The 23142-nt window shown below is 27.8% G+C and overlaps 2 protein-coding genes and 5 non-coding genes across 7 annotated transcripts; 6 read left to right on the top strand and 1 right to left on the bottom strand.

Moving 5' to 3' along the window:
• Positions 1–2213: 2213 nt before the first annotated feature.
• LOC131178603 (60S ribosomal protein L38-like) lies at positions 2214–5862 on the top strand. Its single transcript, XM_058143707.1, has 3 exons — positions 2214–2381; positions 5384–5567; positions 5700–5862. Exons 1-3 carry the CDS (start codon positions 2379–2381, stop codon positions 5720–5722), a joined length of 210 nt encoding a protein of 69 aa, XP_057999690.1. The 5' UTR covers positions 2214–2378; the 3' UTR covers positions 5723–5862.
• Positions 3285–3370, top strand: LOC131169706 (small nucleolar RNA SNORD25). The gene has a single exon (XR_009140606.1). It is a non-coding gene; the product is annotated as a small nucleolar RNA SNORD25 (small nucleolar RNA).
• Positions 3826–3909, top strand: LOC131169724 (small nucleolar RNA SNORD25). Its single transcript, XR_009140622.1, has one exon. It is a non-coding gene; the product is annotated as a small nucleolar RNA SNORD25 (small nucleolar RNA).
• Positions 3977–4115, top strand: LOC131170167 (small nucleolar RNA snoR136). Its single transcript, XR_009141109.1, has one exon. It is a non-coding gene; the product is annotated as a small nucleolar RNA snoR136 (small nucleolar RNA).
• On the top strand, positions 4284–4372 carry LOC131169683 (small nucleolar RNA SNORD25). Its single transcript, XR_009140580.1, has one exon. It is a non-coding gene; the product is annotated as a small nucleolar RNA SNORD25 (small nucleolar RNA).
• Positions 4422–4569, top strand: LOC131170178 (small nucleolar RNA snoR136). Its single transcript, XR_009141120.1, has one exon. It is a non-coding gene; the product is annotated as a small nucleolar RNA snoR136 (small nucleolar RNA).
• Positions 5863–16096: 10234 nt separating the features above from the next.
• LOC131178602 (protein SHORT-ROOT-like) lies at positions 16097–17983 on the bottom strand. Its single transcript, XM_058143700.1, has one exon. It carries the CDS (start codon positions 17791–17793, stop codon positions 16522–16524), a length of 1272 nt encoding a protein of 423 aa, XP_057999683.1. The 5' UTR covers positions 17794–17983; the 3' UTR covers positions 16097–16521.
• Between the last annotated feature and the right edge of the window lie 5159 nt (positions 17984–23142).

Raw genomic sequence — 23142 nt, 5'->3', positions numbered from 1 at the left:
ATATATTTAGAAAGTCATTCTTACTCAATTAAATCTTTGTGAAATAATAAATGAGGTTTAATTTATTCATAAACTATCCATTTTATATATATATAAAACACTGTAACATAAATTAACTTCTTTCTTATGGTTTAAAGGACGAAAAACTATTTAGTATTTAGTTTCTTTTTTTTTTAGTAAGGATATAGTTCTCAATTTGAACAAATTATAGATTGAATTAAAAAAAAAATCAAATATATAGGATTAAGGGTTTAATAGAATGAAAGCAAAGAAAAATGGAGGAGAAACTCCAATACTATCTTGATTTGCATTTTCATTTTTTAAAAATCAAAAGAAAAATGAAGGTAATTTTTCTCTTCTTTTCCCTTTAAAGGCGTGTTTTGTAGATAGTAATTAGATTAACTTTAACCCCTCATTAAGGTTATTTAGATACTTAAAGAGACTAAATTAAATTTGTACCTTATTAATATTTATGCATTCTTAAGAGATTAACTATTAATTTTAGGGTTTAGATTAATAATTATTCTACTTTAAAAATTAAAATTTACAAGAGTAACATTTAACTGTTGACTTTTTAACCTTTACTAAATTTATCCTAAAGTTAAAATTTATTATACTTTTATTTATAATATAAAAAGTTTCACCTTATGAAGGAGAAAATATTTTTTTAGTTCTTATTATCCACAATCATTATTTAATTATAAAAAATTTATAAACAATTTATTTTTTCATAGTAATTATTTCCTTCTCTTTAATGCATTCAAATAAAACAAAATATTTATTCTCCCTTCTGTTTTCTATTTAACTTTTAGCTTTTCAAATATAATGGTAAATATTTTCTCTTTCCATCGTAATTAATAATTAAAGTGTATTCGTTGTACATAATATTATTATTATTATTATTATTATTATTATTATTATATATAGTCATATATTGTATTAAATTGAAAAAAATATTTCAAATCCATAAAATATCAGAATCCGAATCAAACCCGAATCCTTTGACCTAATTGCAACATGTAATAGCTTATTTAAGATTTTTATTTTAACCTGTTTTTTGGAACAACATAATCATAATTTTAGATATTAGTGAAAAAATATTTAGATGGTTTAGAATTTTTATAATTATTATTAAATTTAATTTAAAATTAATTTTAATTGCTATTAAATAATATATTTAAAATAATTTTTTTTTTTCATCAACAAATCACATAAGAATGTCAAACAGACCCTAACGCTTTGTTTGGGAAGAAGTTTTATAATGTAATGGAATTTTTTTTTATTTAAAAACCACGATTTGTGTGAGGGAAAATTCATGGTTTTTAAAGGTTAAAACCCTTCATTTTTCAACCTATAAAATCAATAGATTAATAAGATTTTTTCTTCCAAATCTTCAAATACTTTTAAATATTTCATTTTCTCTAGTAAAAATTTATAAAAATTCAAAAATAAAAAAATTACTTTAATTAATTTTAATTCACTTTACTTTCTCTTAGATAGAATATAAGTAACACGCAATTTGTTAGTAACCATCCTTAATTTATTCCTCCTCTTTTTCCTAAGGCATCCTCTTCAGATCTGGCTCGGCCTCGCGGCTGTGAAACCACTATTTTCACTTAGTGTATATCTTTATATGGCCTATTTGGTATTACAGTTATAATTATTAGTAAAAAAAAATTACTTTTTAGATATATTAAACAGAGAGTATTAAAAAATAATTTAAAATTAAATTTTATTAATTTTAGTAAGAAAAATATTAAAATAACAAAATAATTTTTTTTAACAATATTTATTATTTGTTTGACATTAAATTTAGGAGGTCAAAACTGTTTTGTTGAATAAAAAAACTATTTTAGATGCTATTGAAAAAAGTAATATAAAAAAATTATTTCGTTATTTTAGTGTTTTTATTACTAAAACTTATTAAATTTAATTTTAACTTATTTTTTATTAAAAAAATAATATTCTTAATAATAATTTTACCAATAATATTAAATAGACTGTTAAATTAATATTTTTATTCAAAAAAATAATTTTGGACCTCTAAACTATATTAATGGAAGATAAAAATAGAGTAAAAGTTTGGTTGTGGCTGTATCAAGAGGCTTGAAGCCCAATGGCTTATCTTTCCCAAACTTCAAAGCCCAAAAGATAATGGGTCAGTTCAAAACTGGTTCACCGCTTTATGATTCAGACTCTGGCGTAATAACAACAGATCCGTGGGGCCAGAAAGGGCAACAAGGGACTTTAAAATTTCTAGGGCTTAGAGGTTGCTGGCATTAGCCTCCCTCCTCTATATATTCGTAGATCTGCATTCTAAGGGATAGGGGCGTGCTCGTTTCACTGGAACATACAAGTTCTCAAAACCCTCATTCAAAATGGTATTCTTTTTTCTCTCCTTCGTTATTTTATCTTTTTTTTTTTTGGAACTTATGGTTCATTTATTCGTTTTGCTCTGATTTGGGCTGTTTTATGCTTGCAAGCATATGTGTGACTATGATTTTATCTAAAGGATGATGCGTGTTCTTGAGTGTTATGCTTATTTCTTAATCTGGGGTGTTTTGTTTTGAGTGTTTTATATGTGGAATATACCTTTTTTTTCCTTCCTTTTTAATTGTTAGAAGTGGAATTTTTGTCCGCTTGAATGTGATACAGTTGTGGGTTTTCATTGTAGATCTCATTTCCTAGACTTATTTTGTGTGTTATTAATTTTTTGAAAGAAAAGGTAAATCTGAACAGAAGGTGGAGATTGATTATGTATTTAGGTAGTCCATTTGATGTTATTTTCTAACAGAAATAGAAGAGCCGAAATTCTTAGACAACCGTTACTTTTTGGGAATCATTTGTGCACAGAAATCTCATAGTTTGAGAACATAAATAGAACAATGGACTACTGAAGCTTGTAACTTGAGGGTATTGTAGCAGTCAATGAGGAGGATAGGGTTTGAAGTTTTGTAGATATAGAATCTCCAAATGAACATTTTGATCTCTCCATTTGTCCTTCTCTATAAAAAGTAAGAGAGCATCTCTCACAGTATAATGGAGCTGATTTTTTTTTTTTTTATCTAGCCATTTAATTTTACAGAATTTAGGCTATGAATGCTTCACTATCTGGTCAGTGTGGATTTTGATGGACTCCGTTTTGACAATTTCCCTTAAAGCAATAGTCTTTGCGTTGCTTTTACAAAATCTTCTCCTCAGCTCTTTCTCTATGTTGAATTGAGAGTACACAATTCTGGAGAAAACTAGATTTCAGTTTCTGTCTTATTTATTGGAATATCAAATGGAGCAGTGATGAGTCCTACAGACCTGTAATGATTTGTGGTAATGATCACAACTCTTTTATGAACATCTAAGGGACTGAGTTCCAAAAATGTATTTTTCTTTGTGCATCGAGACTTTTGGGTAAACTGTTATGGCTTCATCTTTTATTTATTTCAAGCTTGCAGCCTTACACCAAGTTTAATTAATTAATGCTTTTATCTTTGAAGCCAAAAAAGTTGTTTCCCTTGCTATCCAAGGCTGTGTTTGTGTTAAATTTGGACATCATGAAAATGCTTTTTAATTAGTACTTATAAATATGTTTTTATTTAAATGCGTATGTCTATATTGTATAGGTTCATAAGTGGTAACTGGAGGAATTATTTTTGGATGATGTTTGATGAACTTTTACTGGTAGAGGTTCAGTACATTATTTTTGTTGATTTTTTAAATCTGTCCCTCTACTTTTTATTTTTTATTTTTTTTTATATGGGAATGTCAACTCCAGAGCATCTATTTTTGATATTTACATTTCCATTTTATCTTATTTTATGGGACATTAGACATAGCAGTGATGAGTCGCACAGATCTGTAATGATTTGTGGTTATGGTTGCAATTTTTAAGAGCATCTTAGGGACTGAGTTTTCTAATACGTTTTTCTCAAAATTTTGTTTCTTTGCTTTTGCTTTTTTTTAAATTTCTGGAAAAACTGTTTGGGCTTTATTTATTGTTAGTGTACAGCCTTACACTAAGTTCAATAGTTAATGCTGCTAAAATGAAGCCTAAAAAGTTGTTTCCCTCGCTATCCAAGTCTGCAATACATGTTGCATTTGGACGTCGGGAAACTACATTTCTTCTTATGTATTTCTACTTTGCGCACGTTCATGATAAACCCTTTACTTGTAGAGGTAAGAAATGTGCTGCTTTTGTCATCTCTTCGCTTCAGCTCTTTCTCTTTGCTGAAGAGTAGGAGCAACTATATTTTAATTTCATTTTCTATCTTCATTTACTTAACATTAAATGGAGCAGTGATGAGTCCTACTACAGACCTGTGATGATTTGCGGTGATGATCGCAACTCTTTTAAGAACATCTAAGGGACTGAGTTCCATGATAAAGCGATCTCAAATTTTTTTTTTTTAATTTCTGGGTAAACTTTAAAGGCTTAACATGAATGTTGATTGTAATCTGACAGCTTTAAGCTAAGTTTAATTAGTTAATGCTGCTATTTGTGAAGCCTAGAATGTTTTTTCCCTTGCTATCCAAGGCTGCATTACATGTTGCATTGGACGTTGGGAAACTACTCTTTTTTTTTTTTTTACTGTTTTCACTTTTTTTTATAATTGAATTTAATTAGAAAAATAATCTTATACCTGTTGCTAGTAGAGGTTCAGAATATGTAGTTTTCAGTCCATTTCAAAGTACTCAAAATAAGAGTGAGGAGAGGTTTGATTCCAATTACATAGCTTCAAATGCTTGTCCTTTGAAATATCCTTTAAATAAGGAAGAAGTAATCTAAGTTACTTGTGTTATCTTTCTTCCATGGACTAACGGGGGAAGAACTGGTGTCTTGTTTCCATCTTCGCATACCCTTAATTGTGTTAAATCTTTCACTTCCTTTTCTAGGTCTGCCATTTTAAAGTTATCATTTTATGTGAGGGTGTTGTCGCTTTCATATTATTGCAGTATTCTTAAGGAACTAGGAATAGGCCTTTTCCTCTCCTTGGCACCTACTCTGTGCACCATGTACAATGCTTCCTTAAGCTCCCTTAATTGAGGTTTTGTTAATGGTTAGAGATAGAGATGGTTTCTAAGTACACTAACTAGTGTCCTTAGTGTCAAATTCTCGTCATCTGTGTTTACTATTTGGGCAAAATCTTCTGGCCCCAGTGACAGCATGTGAGCATGTGAAGCCGTATATTTAATTTTGGTGATATCTTTAGCTGTTCCTTGCAATATCTGGTTTATGTGGTATGACTGGCTGCTTCTTAAAAATTGAAATGTTTGTTATTTTGATAATATTGGCTTAACAATGATTCTATTTATTGATATATTTTATACTTTGAATTTCCTTTGCTTTCTAACACTGCTTGGTGTACCTGTTCTTTGAATTGTTACACAGCCCAAGCAAATTCATGAGATTAAGGATTTCCTTCTCACTGCAAGAAGGAAAGATGCACGCTCTGTGAAGATCAAGAGGAGCAGGGATGTGGTCAAGTTCAAGGTCCGCTGCTCCAAGTACCTCTACACCCTTTGTGTATTTGACACTGAGAAGGCTGACAAGTTGAAGCAGTCTCTTCCTCCAGGTTAATTTTCAAATCCTTTTTCTTTTGTGCTTGGCATTTTCCAACATGCAACAAAAAGAAGTATATGCAATAAAACAAATGTGTAGGTATAACTGGTTCTTCAATCTAACTGAATCTGTTATGCGGTTGCAGGTTTGAGCGTGCAAGATCTGTAAAAGCCGGTGGTTGGCCTGTGGCTGTCAATTAGTTTTCTAGGAGATGAACCAGAATTTCACTTTTGTCCCATTCTATTTTTGTGATTGAAATACTTGTGGATTTTGGCTTGCTATTTGATCATATTGCGTAGTTTGTTGTATAGGACTTGCATTATTCTGTTGAGAAATTTACTATGAGTTTTGATTGATATTACAATTTAGTCCCTTAATATTAGGTGAAAAGCTCAAATACCCAATCCAAAGCCTTTCAAGTCCCAACCTCTAAATCCATAAAATTCTGCTTCCTCTCTTTTCTTAAGTGGCTCCACACAACCCAAGTTCTCTCTCTCTCTCTCTCAAGTCACTTCCAAACCATCCAGTGCTTGGGCTTAGCATGAACCCACCATCATTTTCAACCTTCCTCGTTTCCTCAGGGCCAATTGCTGGCTGCAAGCTATGTGACGTTGTCATCGAAGGCAGGCTATATCTGGCTCCTCTTGTGCAAGCCCGCGCCTCTGGTGGGCTCGAAACTTTCCTATTCGCGCAGAACTGCCGCAGCCAAGCCCTGCGGTTGAGCCATTTCTTTGCATGCTCCATGAATTCGAAGATCTTCCCCCTTCTAATCTTACTGTCGATTTCGGTTCCAAAAGTCCCTCCCTATGCTTCAAATCTCACTGTCGATTTTGTTGAGGCATGGATGGAAGAAATGCTTTATTTATTATTATTATTTTTTTTATGTATACAGTTCGTTGGGTGTTGCCATTGGGTTATTCATTAAACCAGGCGTATGCAATCATAGCCTGTGGGTACGGGTGGAACTAGAAGATGATCTTTAGGGGTCAAAAATAAATATTTTAAAAAGACGGATAAAAATTTAGAAATTAATATAAAAATATAAAATATTAAAAAATTAAAATTGAATAATATAAAATATGATTGAATTTTATATAAAATTGTAGGGGTTAAAACAGAAATAAAAATATTGAAGGATCACATAATAAATTTTTCAAAAAATACACTAAATTTTATAGGTAAATTTTTAAATTTAAAAATTTTTGGAGACAAACAATAAATTTTTTTTTTAAAAATATATTAAAAGTACATGGATAAATTTTTAATTTTAAAATCCTTTGCAGGCTAAGGCCCCAAGCTAACCCCTACTTCCGCCCCTGCCTATGGGTGTGCATGCCATCGCTATTTTTTGGTTTTGCCATTGCCAATCAGGCCCCAACATTTGTCTCTAATTTCTGGATTATTATGAGCCGCAAAGCTGCAAATGGAGGATTTGAGTTTGTCTTTGAGGAAGGAGGGAGAGTTGTAGTCTTAACCATGGCCATTGCCATCGCTATTTTTTCGGTTTTGTGATGTGGTTTATGTTTGGACGCTAAGGAAAGAAAAAAGAAGTGATGAGAACAATGGCATTGGGAAATTGAGAATTGCAATAGGTTTTGATTTGTGATATCATTTTGTGGCAGAATTTTAAAATCCTGGTTCGGCATTGTTTGGGCAGAAATGGGAGAGAGGAGAGACTGAGATGGGAAAGTGAAAAACAAAGGAAGAGAAAAAAAATGAAAAGCGAGAGAGGGAGATAGAAGAACATAGAGAGAAGATGCAAAAATAATAGACAAAAAAAAAAGAAACAATGAAGAAACGGTGATTTAATCCTTTAAAAAATTTCTCTTTGGACCTTTTGATGTTGCTAGACTAACCGTTAGAATGAATACAGGGACTAATAATTAAGGATTAAATTGTTTAATTTTAAAACTATAAAATTCAAATCATAATATTTATCAAAATTTAAAAATTAAATAATAAATTTTTCTATTTCTTTTACTCAAGCTTTTCTATAATATTGTGATGATTGAAATGACTTCTTTTTAGGTTGCTTTAGAAGTACTACCAATCATGGTTTTCGGACTCGCTCAATTTAAGAAATTGGTGAAAACAGAAGGTTAAAAATTTAATGTTCAACCGAGATTAAATAAGGATTTGATCGGGATATGACAAAATCCCATAATAATGTTATCAATCTAATAGAAGATCATTGTATTCAATATAAATGTCCATAAGTCATATTCTATATTATAATTAATTAAAAAAATATAATATAATTATTTATATAAATTAAATTGATAATATCTATTTTCTTTCATATTCTATTTGCAAACAATAAGACTTAGCAGAATTCGATTCAAACTGAAAAATTGAATTGAATCGAGTTAATTCGATTTAATCGGTTTAGTTTTAAAATTTAATCGGTTTGGTTCGATTTTATATTATAAAAATTTCGGTTTAGTTAGGTTTTGAAGAGAAAAAAATCGATTAAACCGAACCGAATCGATTTTTGAATTGATTTATTTTTATGAAAAATTATGAATTATATTTAATTATATATATATTAATTATTTAATTTCAGTGATGAATGGTTATTAGGTTCAAACCAAAGTTAAAATTAGACCAAATAACTTGAAAATCAAGTCTAAATTAAAAAATCAATCAAAAATCAAACCCAATTGGTTTAAATCGAATCGAACCGAAATAGAGCGGTTCAGTTTGATTCAATTTTTCACCCATTTCTATTCGATTCGGTTTCTAAAATTTAAAATTTAATTTTTATAATTTAATTCAATTCGGTTTGATTCAATTCAATTCAGTTTGAATCGAATGCCCACCCCTAGCAAACAATAACTCTATTAATGAATAATCCATTCATTTATAAATGTCAGGCAAAAACCCTAAATAATGCTTACATTTTAAACTGAGCAATTACAAATAAAAAGGATATAATAGATATAAAAATCATTAATTAATTAGGTTTTAAATGTATCAAATAAATTTTTTTTAATCTTATTTTTAATAATTTTTATTTTTATTTTTTAATTTTATTTTAAGAAATACTTATATAAATTCTATAGGACAAGTGTATATAGACACCCATAAACATTTCTTTACAATTAAGATTCAAGCCATGATCGTTATATACTTATTTTATGCAAATTATACCTAATTCGATTACATAACCCTAACTTCCTTAAAATAAAGTCATTTTTATCAAATTAAGTGAATAAAAAAAATTAATAAAGATCTGCCCGAACTGTTAAACCCATAACGCGTGACCGAGTATCCAATCAGGTCACCGAATTTTTATCGATTTTGATACCACTCGGGTTTTGAACATAAACCAAACCGTTTAAAGAGTCGGTTCATGAATTTTAGGTCTGACCAGCTGGATCGGACCAGGTCTCAAAACCATGCTACCAACTTCTAAGGCAGATGTGTCTGCTTTTCATTTCCAATCACGGCATCTGACGCTGGTCGTAGATTTTTTATTTTTTTTTATTTTTTTTATAAATTAATTTGGAAAACAAGCTGCACAGAGTTGACTTGGTTTTAGGATATATAATCAGTTTCATCAATTTTATATTTTATATATATGATTATTTGATTAATAATTTTTTAATTATTTTTATTAGCTCCTCCAAAATTAATAAATAACTATGGTGCACGATTATATTATAAGCCTTGCCCCATATATTTTTTAAAATATTTTAATAGGTATAATAAAATTTAACTTTTAATTTAAATTTTTATTAATTAATCTCTTAAAGTTTTTATTAATCTCTCTAAATATTTATAAAAAATATTTAATTGGTGACGTAAATTTTAAATATTTGTTAATGGGCCCTGATTTTTTTTATTAGTCTTTAATAGTTTTTAATTTATACATTGTGATTTAAGTTGAAACAATAAAGTTATTTGATTTTCATATAAATATAAAAATTTAATTAAAAATTATTTATTTATACTTTTATATTTACAAATTAATTAATTAATAATTATTATTTGAAAATTAAATGCAAGTTAAACTAGTATTTTTTATCATATAATTTAAAATTAAATGAATTTTTTTTTAATTTTTATTTTTGCTCTTCCTCTATTTTATGGGTAAATATATATATATGTATATTTTTAATCTTCCCTCTTATTTTACTGTCTCTCCTTTATTTCATTAAAATTTAAAATTATTTTATTAACATACGTGCAAGTAGATATAATCTAAGCTTTCATATAAATTTTGATTTCATCAACTTAAATATGCATTTATTTATTTATAGATGATATATTTACTTTATCATTTTATTAATCTTTAATTTTTCATGTCAATTTATTATTGAGATTTTGTTATTATTATTTTTAATAGATAAAAAATTTTTATATCTATAATTTAATATTTTACGTTATTTTTATTTATTATATATATATATTTTATTATACATGTGTGTGTGCATGAATATATATATATATATATATATATGCATTGAATATTTTATTAATGTATTATGATCGACCCCAAACAAAATTTCCTGACTCACATGCATAAATGAATAGTTATTTTTTATGAATTTTTTTTATAATTATTTAGTATATATTTTATTATATACAAAAAATCGTTATAATAATTATTTATTAATAGTATTTTTACATATATAATGAAGAGCTCAATTATAATTTATTTATTTATAATAATAAAAATAAAAATAAATTAAACTAAAACATATTTGTCATAAAATGTATTAAATTATAATAAATTTAATTTTAAATTATTTACTCATGATTAGGTATATAATAAAAAATTATATTAAATAATATAAAAAATAATTTTCTTGTGCAATATTTTCTAGAAAAATCATGTTAAATATTTCTATAATTGTTTATTTGTTCATAAAAAGATTATTATAAATAAAATTATTTTTTTTATAAATCATAGACTAACATATTAAAATTTAAAAATAAATTATTTTTTAATTATCTTTTAGTATTTATATTTAAATAATTAAATATTTTAACTATACATTTATTTATATTATAAAATTAATGATTTAATTATAATTATTTTAATATTTTATATTTAAAATAAATAATTACTAAAATGTAAAATTTGAGGGATTTAATTGTTTTAAATTATTTTATTATTTATAATACATCCTCTTGTAACTATTCCTGTAATGACTCCAAAACAGATTAGTAACAATATCTCAATGTGCAATGATAGGGACAAACAAGACTATGTAAACTGAAAAAGCAATTGCCATATATAAGGATTCCATGGTCTAACATAATAACCAATTTTATGAGTTCATTAAGTGACGAAGGAATTGTTTGAAAGAATTGTTGTTGAGTAAGGTGGCAAATGAGTAGGGTTAGATGAGTTCAGATTTTGATCATTTTGGATTTGGATTATTTTGAATTAGAGGTCATTTGAGGCTTTTTTTTTTTTTTTTTTTGAATTTAAGTCAATTCATTTCAAGTTGTAGGTTGATTTAGGTTAATAATTGAATCATTATACACAAAAGATTTCGAGTCAAATTAGGATTAATTTACGAATTATATGTCATTTTGGGTTTTTTTTTTAATGTGGAACGCAATTAATTAAAAGTAAAATTAAAATTAGAAAAATACTGCAATAATCTGCAGGAGATTACTATAAAATTACTGAATGTTTAATTTCACTCTTATACTTATTAGAGATGTTTGATTTAGGCTTTTTTTTTTAAAAAACTTTTGTCTAAATTAATCAATAAGTTCAATTTATGAGCTAAATTTTTTGATTTAGATCAAAAATTAATTTTTTTTTTAATTTTTAGACTAAATTTCTTGATTGAATCCAAATATTAAGGAGTTAAATTTCTTAATTTTTGGGATAAATTGAATTTAAATCGAAAATTTTAAATTAATTTAGAGAAAAAAAATTAAAAAATGGGCTAAACTGAATATTCCAATAAATATAGAGATGAAATTAAGCATTAAGTTATTGCCAAAATAATTCATACTTTAATTATTTATCAATAAATTTTAATTAGTCATTGAATTCATTCTTAGAATTATAAAATTTTAAATTTAAATTTTAATCAGCATTAATTTTATAAAAAATATTCGCAATTTAATGTATCATATTTATTTGACGAATATATATAGGTAAATAGAACTAATTAAAATAAAAATTTCCTTTGCCTGACGTCTTCTGCTTAAAAAATTATGTCTTTACTTGTAATATTATCTTTGCTTTTAGTCTCTATCCTTTTTTTTTTTAATATAGAATTTTAGGAGAATTTAATTTAATTGATTTTTTTTAGTAATTATCATGTTTAGAATAAAAAATTTATTTTTTAATTTAAAATTTATAATTTTAAAAAATAAAAATAAATATAATTTTATAAGCATTTAATTCAATTCTTTTATTAAAAATGATTTATTTTAAAGAAACCCTATAAAAATGACCTATGTGATAATTAATGTATTAATTTAATTCTAAAAATATGATTATTCTAAAAGTCATTGAATGTTAAAAATATATCCATTAGAATTTTAAAAGTGAGCGTTTCAATTAAAAAAATATTTCCTTTGCTTTATTTTAAGATTTTTGCACGGTAATATATGAAATAATTAAATCACATAAATTATAATAAAATACTTTTTAATTTAATTAAATTACCTTTTATCTCAGTTAATTAAGAGTAATATGATAAAATGGACTGTAAAAAATTATAGTAATAATTAATATATTTAATAGAAATAAAAATAAAATTAAAAAAATTAATTAATATTCATTAATCTTCTCAAAACAATAAATTAAAAGTGAATGAAAGGAATATTTTGAAATCCATACAACTAATACTAGACAATGTATAGGAAATAGTATTTCCCTCCTTAAATCCATAAGAGTTTTTTTTTTTTTTAATTTTTTTAAGCATATCCATTAGAGTTGTTAATTTGAAATTTCATTTCCAATAATTTGTTTTTTTCTCTATATTTGAGTGCTTGGCTTAATGTATCATTAAAGTTAACCCGAAAATAATTTTGATGATAAATATAAAAAAAATTAAAATTAAAATTAAAATTTTGATAGCTGATTAAAAATTTTCCAACTGAAAAAGTAAAATTAATATATATATATTGCACATTGGAAGGTGTGAAATCAAACATTCCTTAGGGGCCAATAGTCACAACATCATTTACCCATCATTCATCATGAAAAGTAAAAGGCAAATCAAGCTACTGTTCATTTTATTATTTATTAATTAAAAAAAAAAAGCCTCCAATTCATTTAATCTCTAGCTAGCAAGAGAGAGATCTAGAAAGAAAAAGAATAAAAATATTTGTTTGATTCAGAAAGCAAAATCCCTCTTTGAAAGAAAGCATTGGGGGGGCTGGTTTTGATGATGGGAATTCATTCTGTGAAGTTAAATCAAAGTGGATTAGGTGACACACGAGTGCTTAGAATTAGAAAGATACAATTAGATTTTTCTTCTCTCCTTAAAATAAAATGGTAGGTGCAGTGCTTTAATTTTATCCATAGTCCATTGTATGTATGTATATGTCCACACATGAAAAAGAAGATGGTGCTTAATTTCTAGCTCCATGGTTTTATTAGGCTTTCATATTTCTAGACTTGGACAAATAAGAAACACAAAAACAATTCAATTATAGCATAGCAACGGTGCATAGAGAAAGGAAAGGTTATCTTAATTCGTCTCCGACTCAATTCTTATTATTTGAAAAATATGTGGATTTATTTATTTTTATATATTTTGATTGATATTTTATATAAAAATACTTTTTATTAATAATTTATATTTTAATAATTTTATAAAATATTTAAATTTTATTTATTATTTAAAATTATCATTATTATTATTATTATAAAAAAAACATATATTTTATATAATAAATTATTTATGTAAATGGATTCGAGTACATATATCTAAAATGTAAAAATCTGACCCAACATGAATATTATTTTTTAAACCTAAATATTTCATAAACCCAATTATATATTATCTAAACATGTCCTATTAGAATTTGGTTAGATCAGATACTTGTAAATACCCAACTCGTTGCAATCCTAACAACGTATAGCTCAATGATAATTGTACATATATTAGATAGGAAGATTCTAATTTAACTTTCCCCTTTCCCTATATATGTAATAAAAAAAAATCAATACGATCTAATTAGACTTCAAATTCGATCAGAAAAAAAAATGAACTAAATAATAAAAGAAAAAGAAGGTGATTCAGTCAGAACTTTTCAAAAGCTTTGATGAAAAAAAATAATTGAAAGTAGTGGAAAGAAAATAGAAAAGAAAAAAAGGAGATGGGAGTTTAATTAATTACCAATAGAAATGTTTCCATGCCTATATTCATGTGGGCATGTCATGTGGAAGCAAATCAATAAAAATATAAAAATTTCTGAACCTCTCAAGTTAGTAATAAGTGTATCACACACACAGAAATGTATGTGAGGAGTAGTACAAGAGTCTTATCTAAACCTAGAAAAGTTGTTTTCCACTATATAATGTTGGCTTAAAGTCAGTACATATGTGTGGTAATTGAAGGCAAATATGCTATTCAAATCACTAGACATAAGAGGCAAACGTGGGATCTAGTTGGTACTCATCTGTTTGCCACCAAGGTCTCTTCCTGGTCCCTCTCTTTTCTTCCTCCTCTTTAAGTCAATTTTTTTTCTCCATATTTCATCCCTTATTGCTCCCCTTTCCAATGCTGCAATGCTTATACATCACCATATAAGCTATGGAAATTATAATTATTTTAATCTTTATATATGTTAGTTGTGCACACAAGAGAAATCAATGTTTCATTAAGACTTTCATTTACTAATTTCTCTGCATATATTATTGGGGTGTATCATATAGTCTGGATTGTTGGGCTGAACTTTGACTCCCAATTTTGCATATATTATTTAGGTTCAAATTATTTTGAGTTAAATATAAATTTATGTTAATTATATATAGTCTGAGATTTTTCTTATTTAAACCTAGTATATGATGGATTCATGATACAAAATGTACAGTGAGATCCACGTAATTAAACATATGAATCTTATATATTTATATTTTAAATTCATAGTGGACTGGGTCTAGGTAATAATTGCTCGTTAATACGAATTATGAGTATTCAAATCAGATTAATGGATTATGTAAGAAATTGCCATGTCCAGTTCAGTATTTCTTCAGCTCGAAAATTAATGTTAAGCTTATTTCAGTTCATGTCAGTTCTAAGAGTATTAAAGCTAATGATGTATATCAAGAGTTTCATACCCAATAACTATATGTACGTATGCCAAAACCTAACAAATATACATTCAATTGTGTAGTTTGACAATGAATATCAAATTAACTGCAATTAAATTGATAAAGAGGGAGAAGAGAGACTCACTGGGGAAATTTTTTGGTCTATCATAAATTTAAAATATAAATACATGAGATCCATGTATTTAATAGATGACTCCTATCATACATCTTGTATTTTGTTGCTTGAGTCTATAATATATTGGATTTGCATAAGAAAAATCTGACACTATGTTAAGTCATTGTCACTGAGTAGAGTGGTGGCAGTGCAACATGAAAATGATATGATAATAATTCAAACAAGAGTACATATCCCAGTGGATGAAACTGAAAGAACCCTAGTTTAGATTATGAAGAGAATGTTTCACACCTTATCTATTATAGGCCATTTTGAAATAAAAAATCTCTTAGAAATTGTAGCTTCATTTCCCTCATTAATTAATTATCTTGATCACTATATATTCAAATTATCATTCACTATTATATAAATTTGAGTTTTAATCACAAATTTTTGATAAGATCAAGAAAACTAGTATAAAATGAGAAAAGGAAAATCTTGTGTTGTTGGTGGCTGTAGCATCTTAAATTTGCGGTATTCAATAGGTAATCTCCTACATCTTAGTTGGCAACTCAAGGCATTTTATATACTTGCTTACATTCGGTCTATCATAGATTTAAGATACAAGATGTATAATGAAACATACTTATATGTAAATTAATTAAAAGTTAATCATCAATTAGTTCAAGATTGGAATCCATGCATATCTTTACTAATTAGAAATAATAATGAATGAGATATATTCTTTCCACTTGTAATCTACATAAATTAATCATATTTAATTAAGTGATCTTGCAGGGTCCCATAATCATCAAAAAATTCGCAAATGATTTTTTGATAATAAAGTTATAACTAATACTTCTGCTAATTTTCTTTTTCTTCTATTGGAGGAGTCCTGGAGCCAAATATGCCATCAGCTTGGTTGGTAGGCATGCAATATTATATGTAAAAAATAAAAAATAAAAAAAAAATAATAGAGCAATATATAATAAATTGGGCACCAAACTCCTGCATGAGATATTACATATAATTAATTGTGCTTATGTTGCCTGTTTGTGGGTATGCAAATTTGTACTAATTAATTGCAAGTACATAAAGGGAATGAAATTAAAGAGAAGGGTTTATAAATTCTTGGGTAATAACATATATAAATATATGTATAAACTAAAATTTAGAAGCATACATGATATATATGTAAAAATGAACACTATGAAGATTTTGTTACAAATTCCCCCATTACTAAGAGTTGAGGAGAAAGATACTGAGCAAGCAATCCAAACGAGGAAATGGGATGATGTTATGGAACAGAAAAAAGAAGCACAAGTGCAAACACCTTCAAACAAATAAGATGATCTAAAAGCAGTTAAAAAAGCAACACAAACTCCCAAGCATAAAGAAGAAGAGCAGAAAAGTACTTGGACATAAAGATAAAATTAAAAATATGCATGATAATAACTATGACTATGTGAAGAAGAAGAAGATTTGGGATAAGAAAAAAGTAATAAACTCCATCATCAAATCTAATTGTTCATGATGGGCAATCAACTCTCATATCCAGCTTCTGAATAAATTCCCATGATCTGCTTGAGTAGTAGTAGTGTGTAGAGATGATGATTAGGGTTTCCACGCTGATGCCCATACTACAGGTTCCTCTTTCCATGTCAAGTAAAGTCCTGAACCTTCTTGATCTCCTTGTGGGGGTTGCATAAATGACCACCCAGGTCTGTATCTCTTAAGCAATGCCTTGACATCATCCACAACATCATCACTGAATCCGACCGGCGTAAGCACGTCCCTGAGTCTCTCGCACCACTGGTTTCCTCTCTCCCTTCTCTCACACTCTCCCCCTCCTCCTCCTCCATCATTTTCTTCGTGATCACAAGCCAAAACCCTAACTATGCTTCTTGAGCACTCCCTTTCCAACATCAATCTCTCATTACTAGTTGGGGCAAAGCTTTCTTCTAGCATCTCAAAGTATAGAGTGTAATACCTAAGGCACTCTTCAAAGCACTTGACAAACTCATATCTTGAGCTAGTAAAATCAGCTTCTTCTTCAACCACTGTCACAACCCGAGGGTTAAGTGATTGAAACATTCGGATCAAAGAACTTCTTTCCTCTATTTCAACTGTTCTCAATGCTCCGATGCAATTGATCGCTATAGCTTCATCTTCTTGAACACCTAATCCTTCCTGATTGAGCTCTGATAAATTGTTTAGCCCACTTATTACGTTGATCTCGAAGGGAACTCCCATTAACCTAGCAAACTTCTCCATTCTTTGGCCTATTTCCTTTATGACTGATCTCACGATGCCAGCAGTAACTACAACAGTGAGCTTTAAACGTGGGGTCTCATCGTTTCTTGTGGCTAACGCTTCAAGCAAAGTAGGCCATTGGGTGCAAAGGGTATTGCTAATATCAATTATGTGAAGTTTGGTTTCACCTTCTAAGGCTTCCAAGATTGCACCATTAGAAGCAACATGACCAAAAGTTGTCCAGGGGCTTACCTCTTGGAATTTTAGTATCAACTTCCTAGCAGAATCAAAGGAGTGACTCTTTTCAGCTACTGTAGTTAGGGTTTTGAAGCATCGGTGGCCGGACTCCGTCGCCTTACAAAATAAAGCTTGCAAGAAATAAGATGCCAATTTCTGATCACAATCTCCATAAGGGGAGGCAAGCTCATTTAACATCCATAGAAGTTGGTGGATTTTGCATGAGTCCTTGTCGGAGATGGCTCTTGCACACTCCCTAAGAAGCTTTGATGCCCATTTGTTACCTGTAGATCCACAAGGCTCACCGGAATCCGATGACCAGCTGGTCGATGTGTGGCTATTTTGGGGATGATTGTTGCTGCTGTTGTTGTAGTTGCTATGGTTGTTGCTTTGCATGTCTATAGGATCTCCGTGATCATTGCTTCTCTTGGGGAGAGGGAACAAGTGTGTATATGTTTCTTTTGGGGCATAGATAGTTCTGTCCGTGTGTAATGTTGGGGGAGGCCTCCTTTGACTCTAGAGGCAGCGTATTTGCATAACTCAATTTCATTTGAGTTAAGAAATGATCAAGAGCCAATAGCTATATAATATAAAAAAAAAAAAACCTTATAGTATCATATATTTTTAAGGTCATTGGCATATGCTATTTTATTATTATATGCAATTCTTGGCCCCCACATGCATTAGTTAATTTTGCATGCATATATATATATATATATATATATATATATATATATATATATATATATATATATTAAGCCATCAACCATGGTGATGGGTGAGCGCATGGTTTTCCTATGCAACTCCTGGCTACTAGCATCGTAATGTTCCCCAAGGGACAATTAATTTTGCAATTAATAAATGTAGGGATTTAATTTTTATCAATGAAGAGATTAGTTATTTGTATATTTTCTTACACATATGTTTAGAAATATATATATATATATATATATATATATATATATATATATATATATATATATATATATATATATATATATATATATATAAAATTCTCCGATCATCTCTTAATTTAGAAGGTTGTAATATTACAATCCCCTATTAATAATTTCTATTCCCAAACTTTAATGTGATTAGTAGCAAAATTAAGAGAGTCTGATTAGAGAAATAGCACCCGTACATGAGAAGAGAGAGAATAATGATATAGGGTCTGTTTGATATTATTATTAATTAAAATTATTTTTAAAAAATATTTTTTTCAAAATATATTAGTTAGAAAATATTAAAAATGATTTCAATCAATTTTAATTATTAGAACACTAAAATAACAAAATAATTTTTTTCAAATTACTTTTTGTTAAAAATCAGTTTCTTAAACCACAATGTTAATCATGCACATAAAGGACAATAAATATCTCAATTATACGTATATCATTAGACGGTATTATAATGACTATAGCATATAGAAATTTAGGAAATTATTGTCTACATCCTGTTCATCATAAATTTAAAATATAAATATATAAAATTTATATTTTATAGTACAAATAGTTTTGACCAATATTCAAATTTGAGATTTCACAGCTCTAAAGATCACTCAAATACCATTTACTTACGGCCCATCAATTATAAAATTTATATATTTAATAGATAAATTTTATTATTTATCTTATATTTTGAGTTGATGACAAACCTTAGGACAGCAAACATAAAACCATAATTAAATGGGAAAAAAACAATCACAAGGTGATAATCAACATTGTAGTCACTGATAAAAGAGTTTTGGTAAAGAATAAAACATTTATTCTCAGAAATTAATAAATATAGTTATGGAATCCTAATTGTTCAAAAGCAACTGAGTCAGGTTAAAGGAAACATAACAAACAACATATTTTCTTGATTTAAAACAAACAAACAAACAAATGTTCAAATCAACAACACTTTGAAATAGACTAATTAAAATTATTGTGACTTTAATGTGATTTATATGATTTTACTTAAATAAACTTTATTTTGTCAACTTTAACTAGCTAGTACAAAAATGTCTATCAGGCAGATAATAACCTTTTGTACTCCCCTCTTGATTAGTGATTACCATTATTGTTAATAGTTGATTAACATAATAATTGTGTGATTACTGTTGTTGCTAATCTTTCTCTGTATGAAAAAAGATGATCATTATCTAGCCTCAGCCTGATGTAATTAACTAGTCATAGGGATTATGTATTATATATTTTATTTAGTGACGGATTAAAAGTTTATCACAAAAATATGAATTAGTGATGAAAAGTTTCAGCGATGAACCAAAATCCATCGCTGAAAATTAATGTTTGAATTATTTATAAATTAATGACGGATTATGGTCGTCACTGAAACCTTGTAGCTAATTAACAAATTTGTGATGAACTAATGATAGATCCGTCACTAACCCATGTTTTTGCAACAAATTTAGCGATAAATTCGTCAGTCCATCATTTATACCTTATTTTTTAGTAAATTAATGAAAAAGGGTTAATTAAACAAGTCTCATTATCTATCCCTTCTACTATTATTATTATTATTATTTATTTATTTTTTTAAAGAGACCATCAAATTTTCAATAATATTACATGACAAAAAGACATTTAGTGCCTATTTGGCATTGAGGTTAGAGGATTAAAACTATTTTTTCAAATAAAAGTACTACTTTAGATGTTATTAAGAAAAACAGTTTGAAAAAAAATTATTTTATTATTTTAATATTTTTATGATTAAAACTTATCAAATTTAATTTTAAATTATTTTTTAATGTTCTCTGATTAATATATTTAAAAAATTAATTTTCTCATCAATAATTTCAACTGTAATGCCAAATAGGCCCTCAATCATTGTATTAATTGCTTTTTTTTTCCCTAACACACTCTACTATATATTGCTTAGAGCTACTAGGCACTAATTAATTAATTAAGCAACAGCACAAAGTCATTAACTAATTAATAAAAGAAACTCCAGTGTAATGTACAAACTTGCATTACCATCACCAACTGGTTTTTTAATACCTTAATCAGTTTCCCAGTCAATGAAGACAATGAGCATGAAAATGCTCCTTTTGGTAGATTGTAGGTTCTTGATGTGTTGATGTCAATTCTATCCTTCTCATTAGATTATTTATATATATATAAATAATTAAGAGTTAGGCCCCAAACTATCACCGAAAAAACATTAAATTACCTGCGATTTAAACATAAACCTGTCAACCCAATCTCCATAGGTAAGTTATTGGTAATCTCAATTATCTATGAAAATTCTGTTATTTCGTTAATAATCTTCGTAATTAATTAGTTTATTTTAGTTTATAATGCAAGATTAAAACTTCAAAAACTTGTTTGCACACACACATTTATATATATATATATATATATGGCAGGCGAGGGGGATGAAAACGATAGAATACAAAAGTGCAGCAGCAAACACTTAGGAAAAGGGAGGACTAGAAAGAGCAAATATAGCGTTGACCATAAAGTTTCTGGATACCCAATTAAAGCTGCTAGCTAGCTTGTAATTCACGTTTAACAAAAGCTGTTTACTTCATATTTCACCCTACATAAAAAGGCACAAAAGGATTGATGAAGGAGAAAGATATATGAAAAAAAATTAAAAAAAAAAAAATTGAAAGAAAGGAAACAAAAGGCACCGACATATATGATGCATGCATTTTATATCATCATTTAGGTGTAAATTTTGCACATAATTTATCCTTGTTCATAGCTATTATTATTATTATATATTAGCATATATTTAGTCAATTTTATAATTTTCACACTTCTTAGTCTAATTTTTGGAATTTATTTATTTTGTAGGTTAAATTTAGAGAAATTTGGTGTATTTTGATTAGAGTATCCATTTAGAGGAGATTAGAGTTGAATTGCAAAAATTTTTGAAGTTGAGTAAAAAATGGCCGAGAGCTTCATAACCTGCGACACAACCGATTTAGCTTATATCGCAGGTTGTGTCGATCGTCAGATATTCAGGCCGAAGGTTATACAACCTACGACACAACCCGCGATACAACCGACTCAGCTTATGTCGTTTTTACTGGAAATGGCTGACGTGGCATTTTCGTTACTCTGATTTTATATCTCACATTCTCTGGAATCTTCCACCTTTTTACCCATTCTAGGGCAGACCCCTAACCCATATAAAGTCCACTTTATCATTTTCTTTCCATAAGGAGGAAGGGAGGCATTTTTGGGAAGAAAGAAGGAGAGAAAGAGAGGAGCACGTGAAGCATTTTTGCAGCAGCAGCAGAGGCGTTCTGCACTCTCCAGCAGCAGATTCTTCTGCATTTTTCTGGGTTTTTCTATTTCTTAACTTAGATTTCCATTATTTCTTCATTTATACATTTGGGTTTGTCTTGAAACTATGGTTTGTGAGTAGTTATTTGAGATTCTAGAGATGGGTTTGTAAATATTGCTTTGTATTGTGGTTTTGAATAGATTTAGTCATTTAAATGAGGTTTGTTACATTTTGATTTATTGCTTGTGAGCTTGTTGCCTTGCTTGATGAATGGGCCCTCATTAAGTTAAGCTTTAATCCTTAATAGATGGACTGAAAAGTGAATATTTAGGATAGATAATCTTGCAATAAACTTAGTTTTCTTGGTGTTAGAGATAAGCTAAGAGAATTAAGGGGACTTTCCAAAATCAATTAGAGCTTTAATTGGGTTTTTGTTAGGTTTGAAATACCGTGAAAACAGGGTTTGATTTAATGAATACCAACTTTGAAATGCTTGAAAAAGGTTTCAAAGATTTAAGAATTGATTTCCCTCAAAATTGCAATTCTCATGTGTTTGGCTAAATTAGGGATAAACCACATGCAAACAATATGGAAAATCCAATCTCTAGAATCACTTTAATTTTTATTGAATTTAGATTTAATTTCTCTCAATTTCATAAATAGAAATTTCAATTTAAATTTTGGTAATCTAGTTTAATTAATTTTAGTTAATTGTTTGATTTAGCTTTAATTCCTCAAATACCAATCTTAAATTTTAAATTTCATTTTACATCTTTAAATTTTACCATTCTAATTAGCTTATACTTTTATTTCCAATTTAAGCACAATTCCCTGTGGGATCGATATCATTTTTTTTAAAACTATACTACTGTGACCCGTTCACTTGCGGATTACAACATCAATATATCATCACAAAATGCAGAGATACAACCTAGCTGCTATATAACATTTGGAAATTATTCTTAAGACCCGATGCATCATATACTTAAAAAACAATATGTATGATCAGATTTATGTATAAATTAGATAAAATTTATATATTTATATCTTGAATTTATGATAAATTTACATTTAAATATTTTTTTTTCATATCCAACTTATTTGATAAAAATTCAGTCAAATTCTAGTGAAGGTATAAATTATTATATTCATTGCTAAACAAGGGATTTTCAGTTGCAAAAAGATGAAATTAAGTATGATTGTGTAACAATTTAATTGAATTTTTTTCTTGTAACTAATTTATTTTATACAAAACAATTATGAATTAAGAAGTTGCCTTTAGCTAATGTAGTTAAAATTTTCACAAATAAAGATGTGAACTATGGTTAGAGTTGATGTATACATCTATACTTTATAGTAAAACTGCTTTCATGATTCAAACTCATAATCTCTAGATCATAAATAGAATAACTATACCATTATATCAAAATTATTCTCTTCAATTTTTACAATAATTAAATTGAGAGGTTTCATCAGTTTAGACTTTATAACAGTCGCTTCCTCTTCTCT

The sequence above is a fragment of the Hevea brasiliensis genome, chromosome 1 (genome assembly GCF_030052815.1).
Source record: "Hevea brasiliensis isolate MT/VB/25A 57/8 chromosome 1, ASM3005281v1, whole genome shotgun sequence".
NCBI classification, from domain to species: Eukaryota; Viridiplantae; Streptophyta; class Magnoliopsida; order Malpighiales; family Euphorbiaceae; genus Hevea; species Hevea brasiliensis.
Note: the sequence above shows the minus strand (reverse complement) of the source record. Positions and strands in the feature narration are given on the sequence as shown.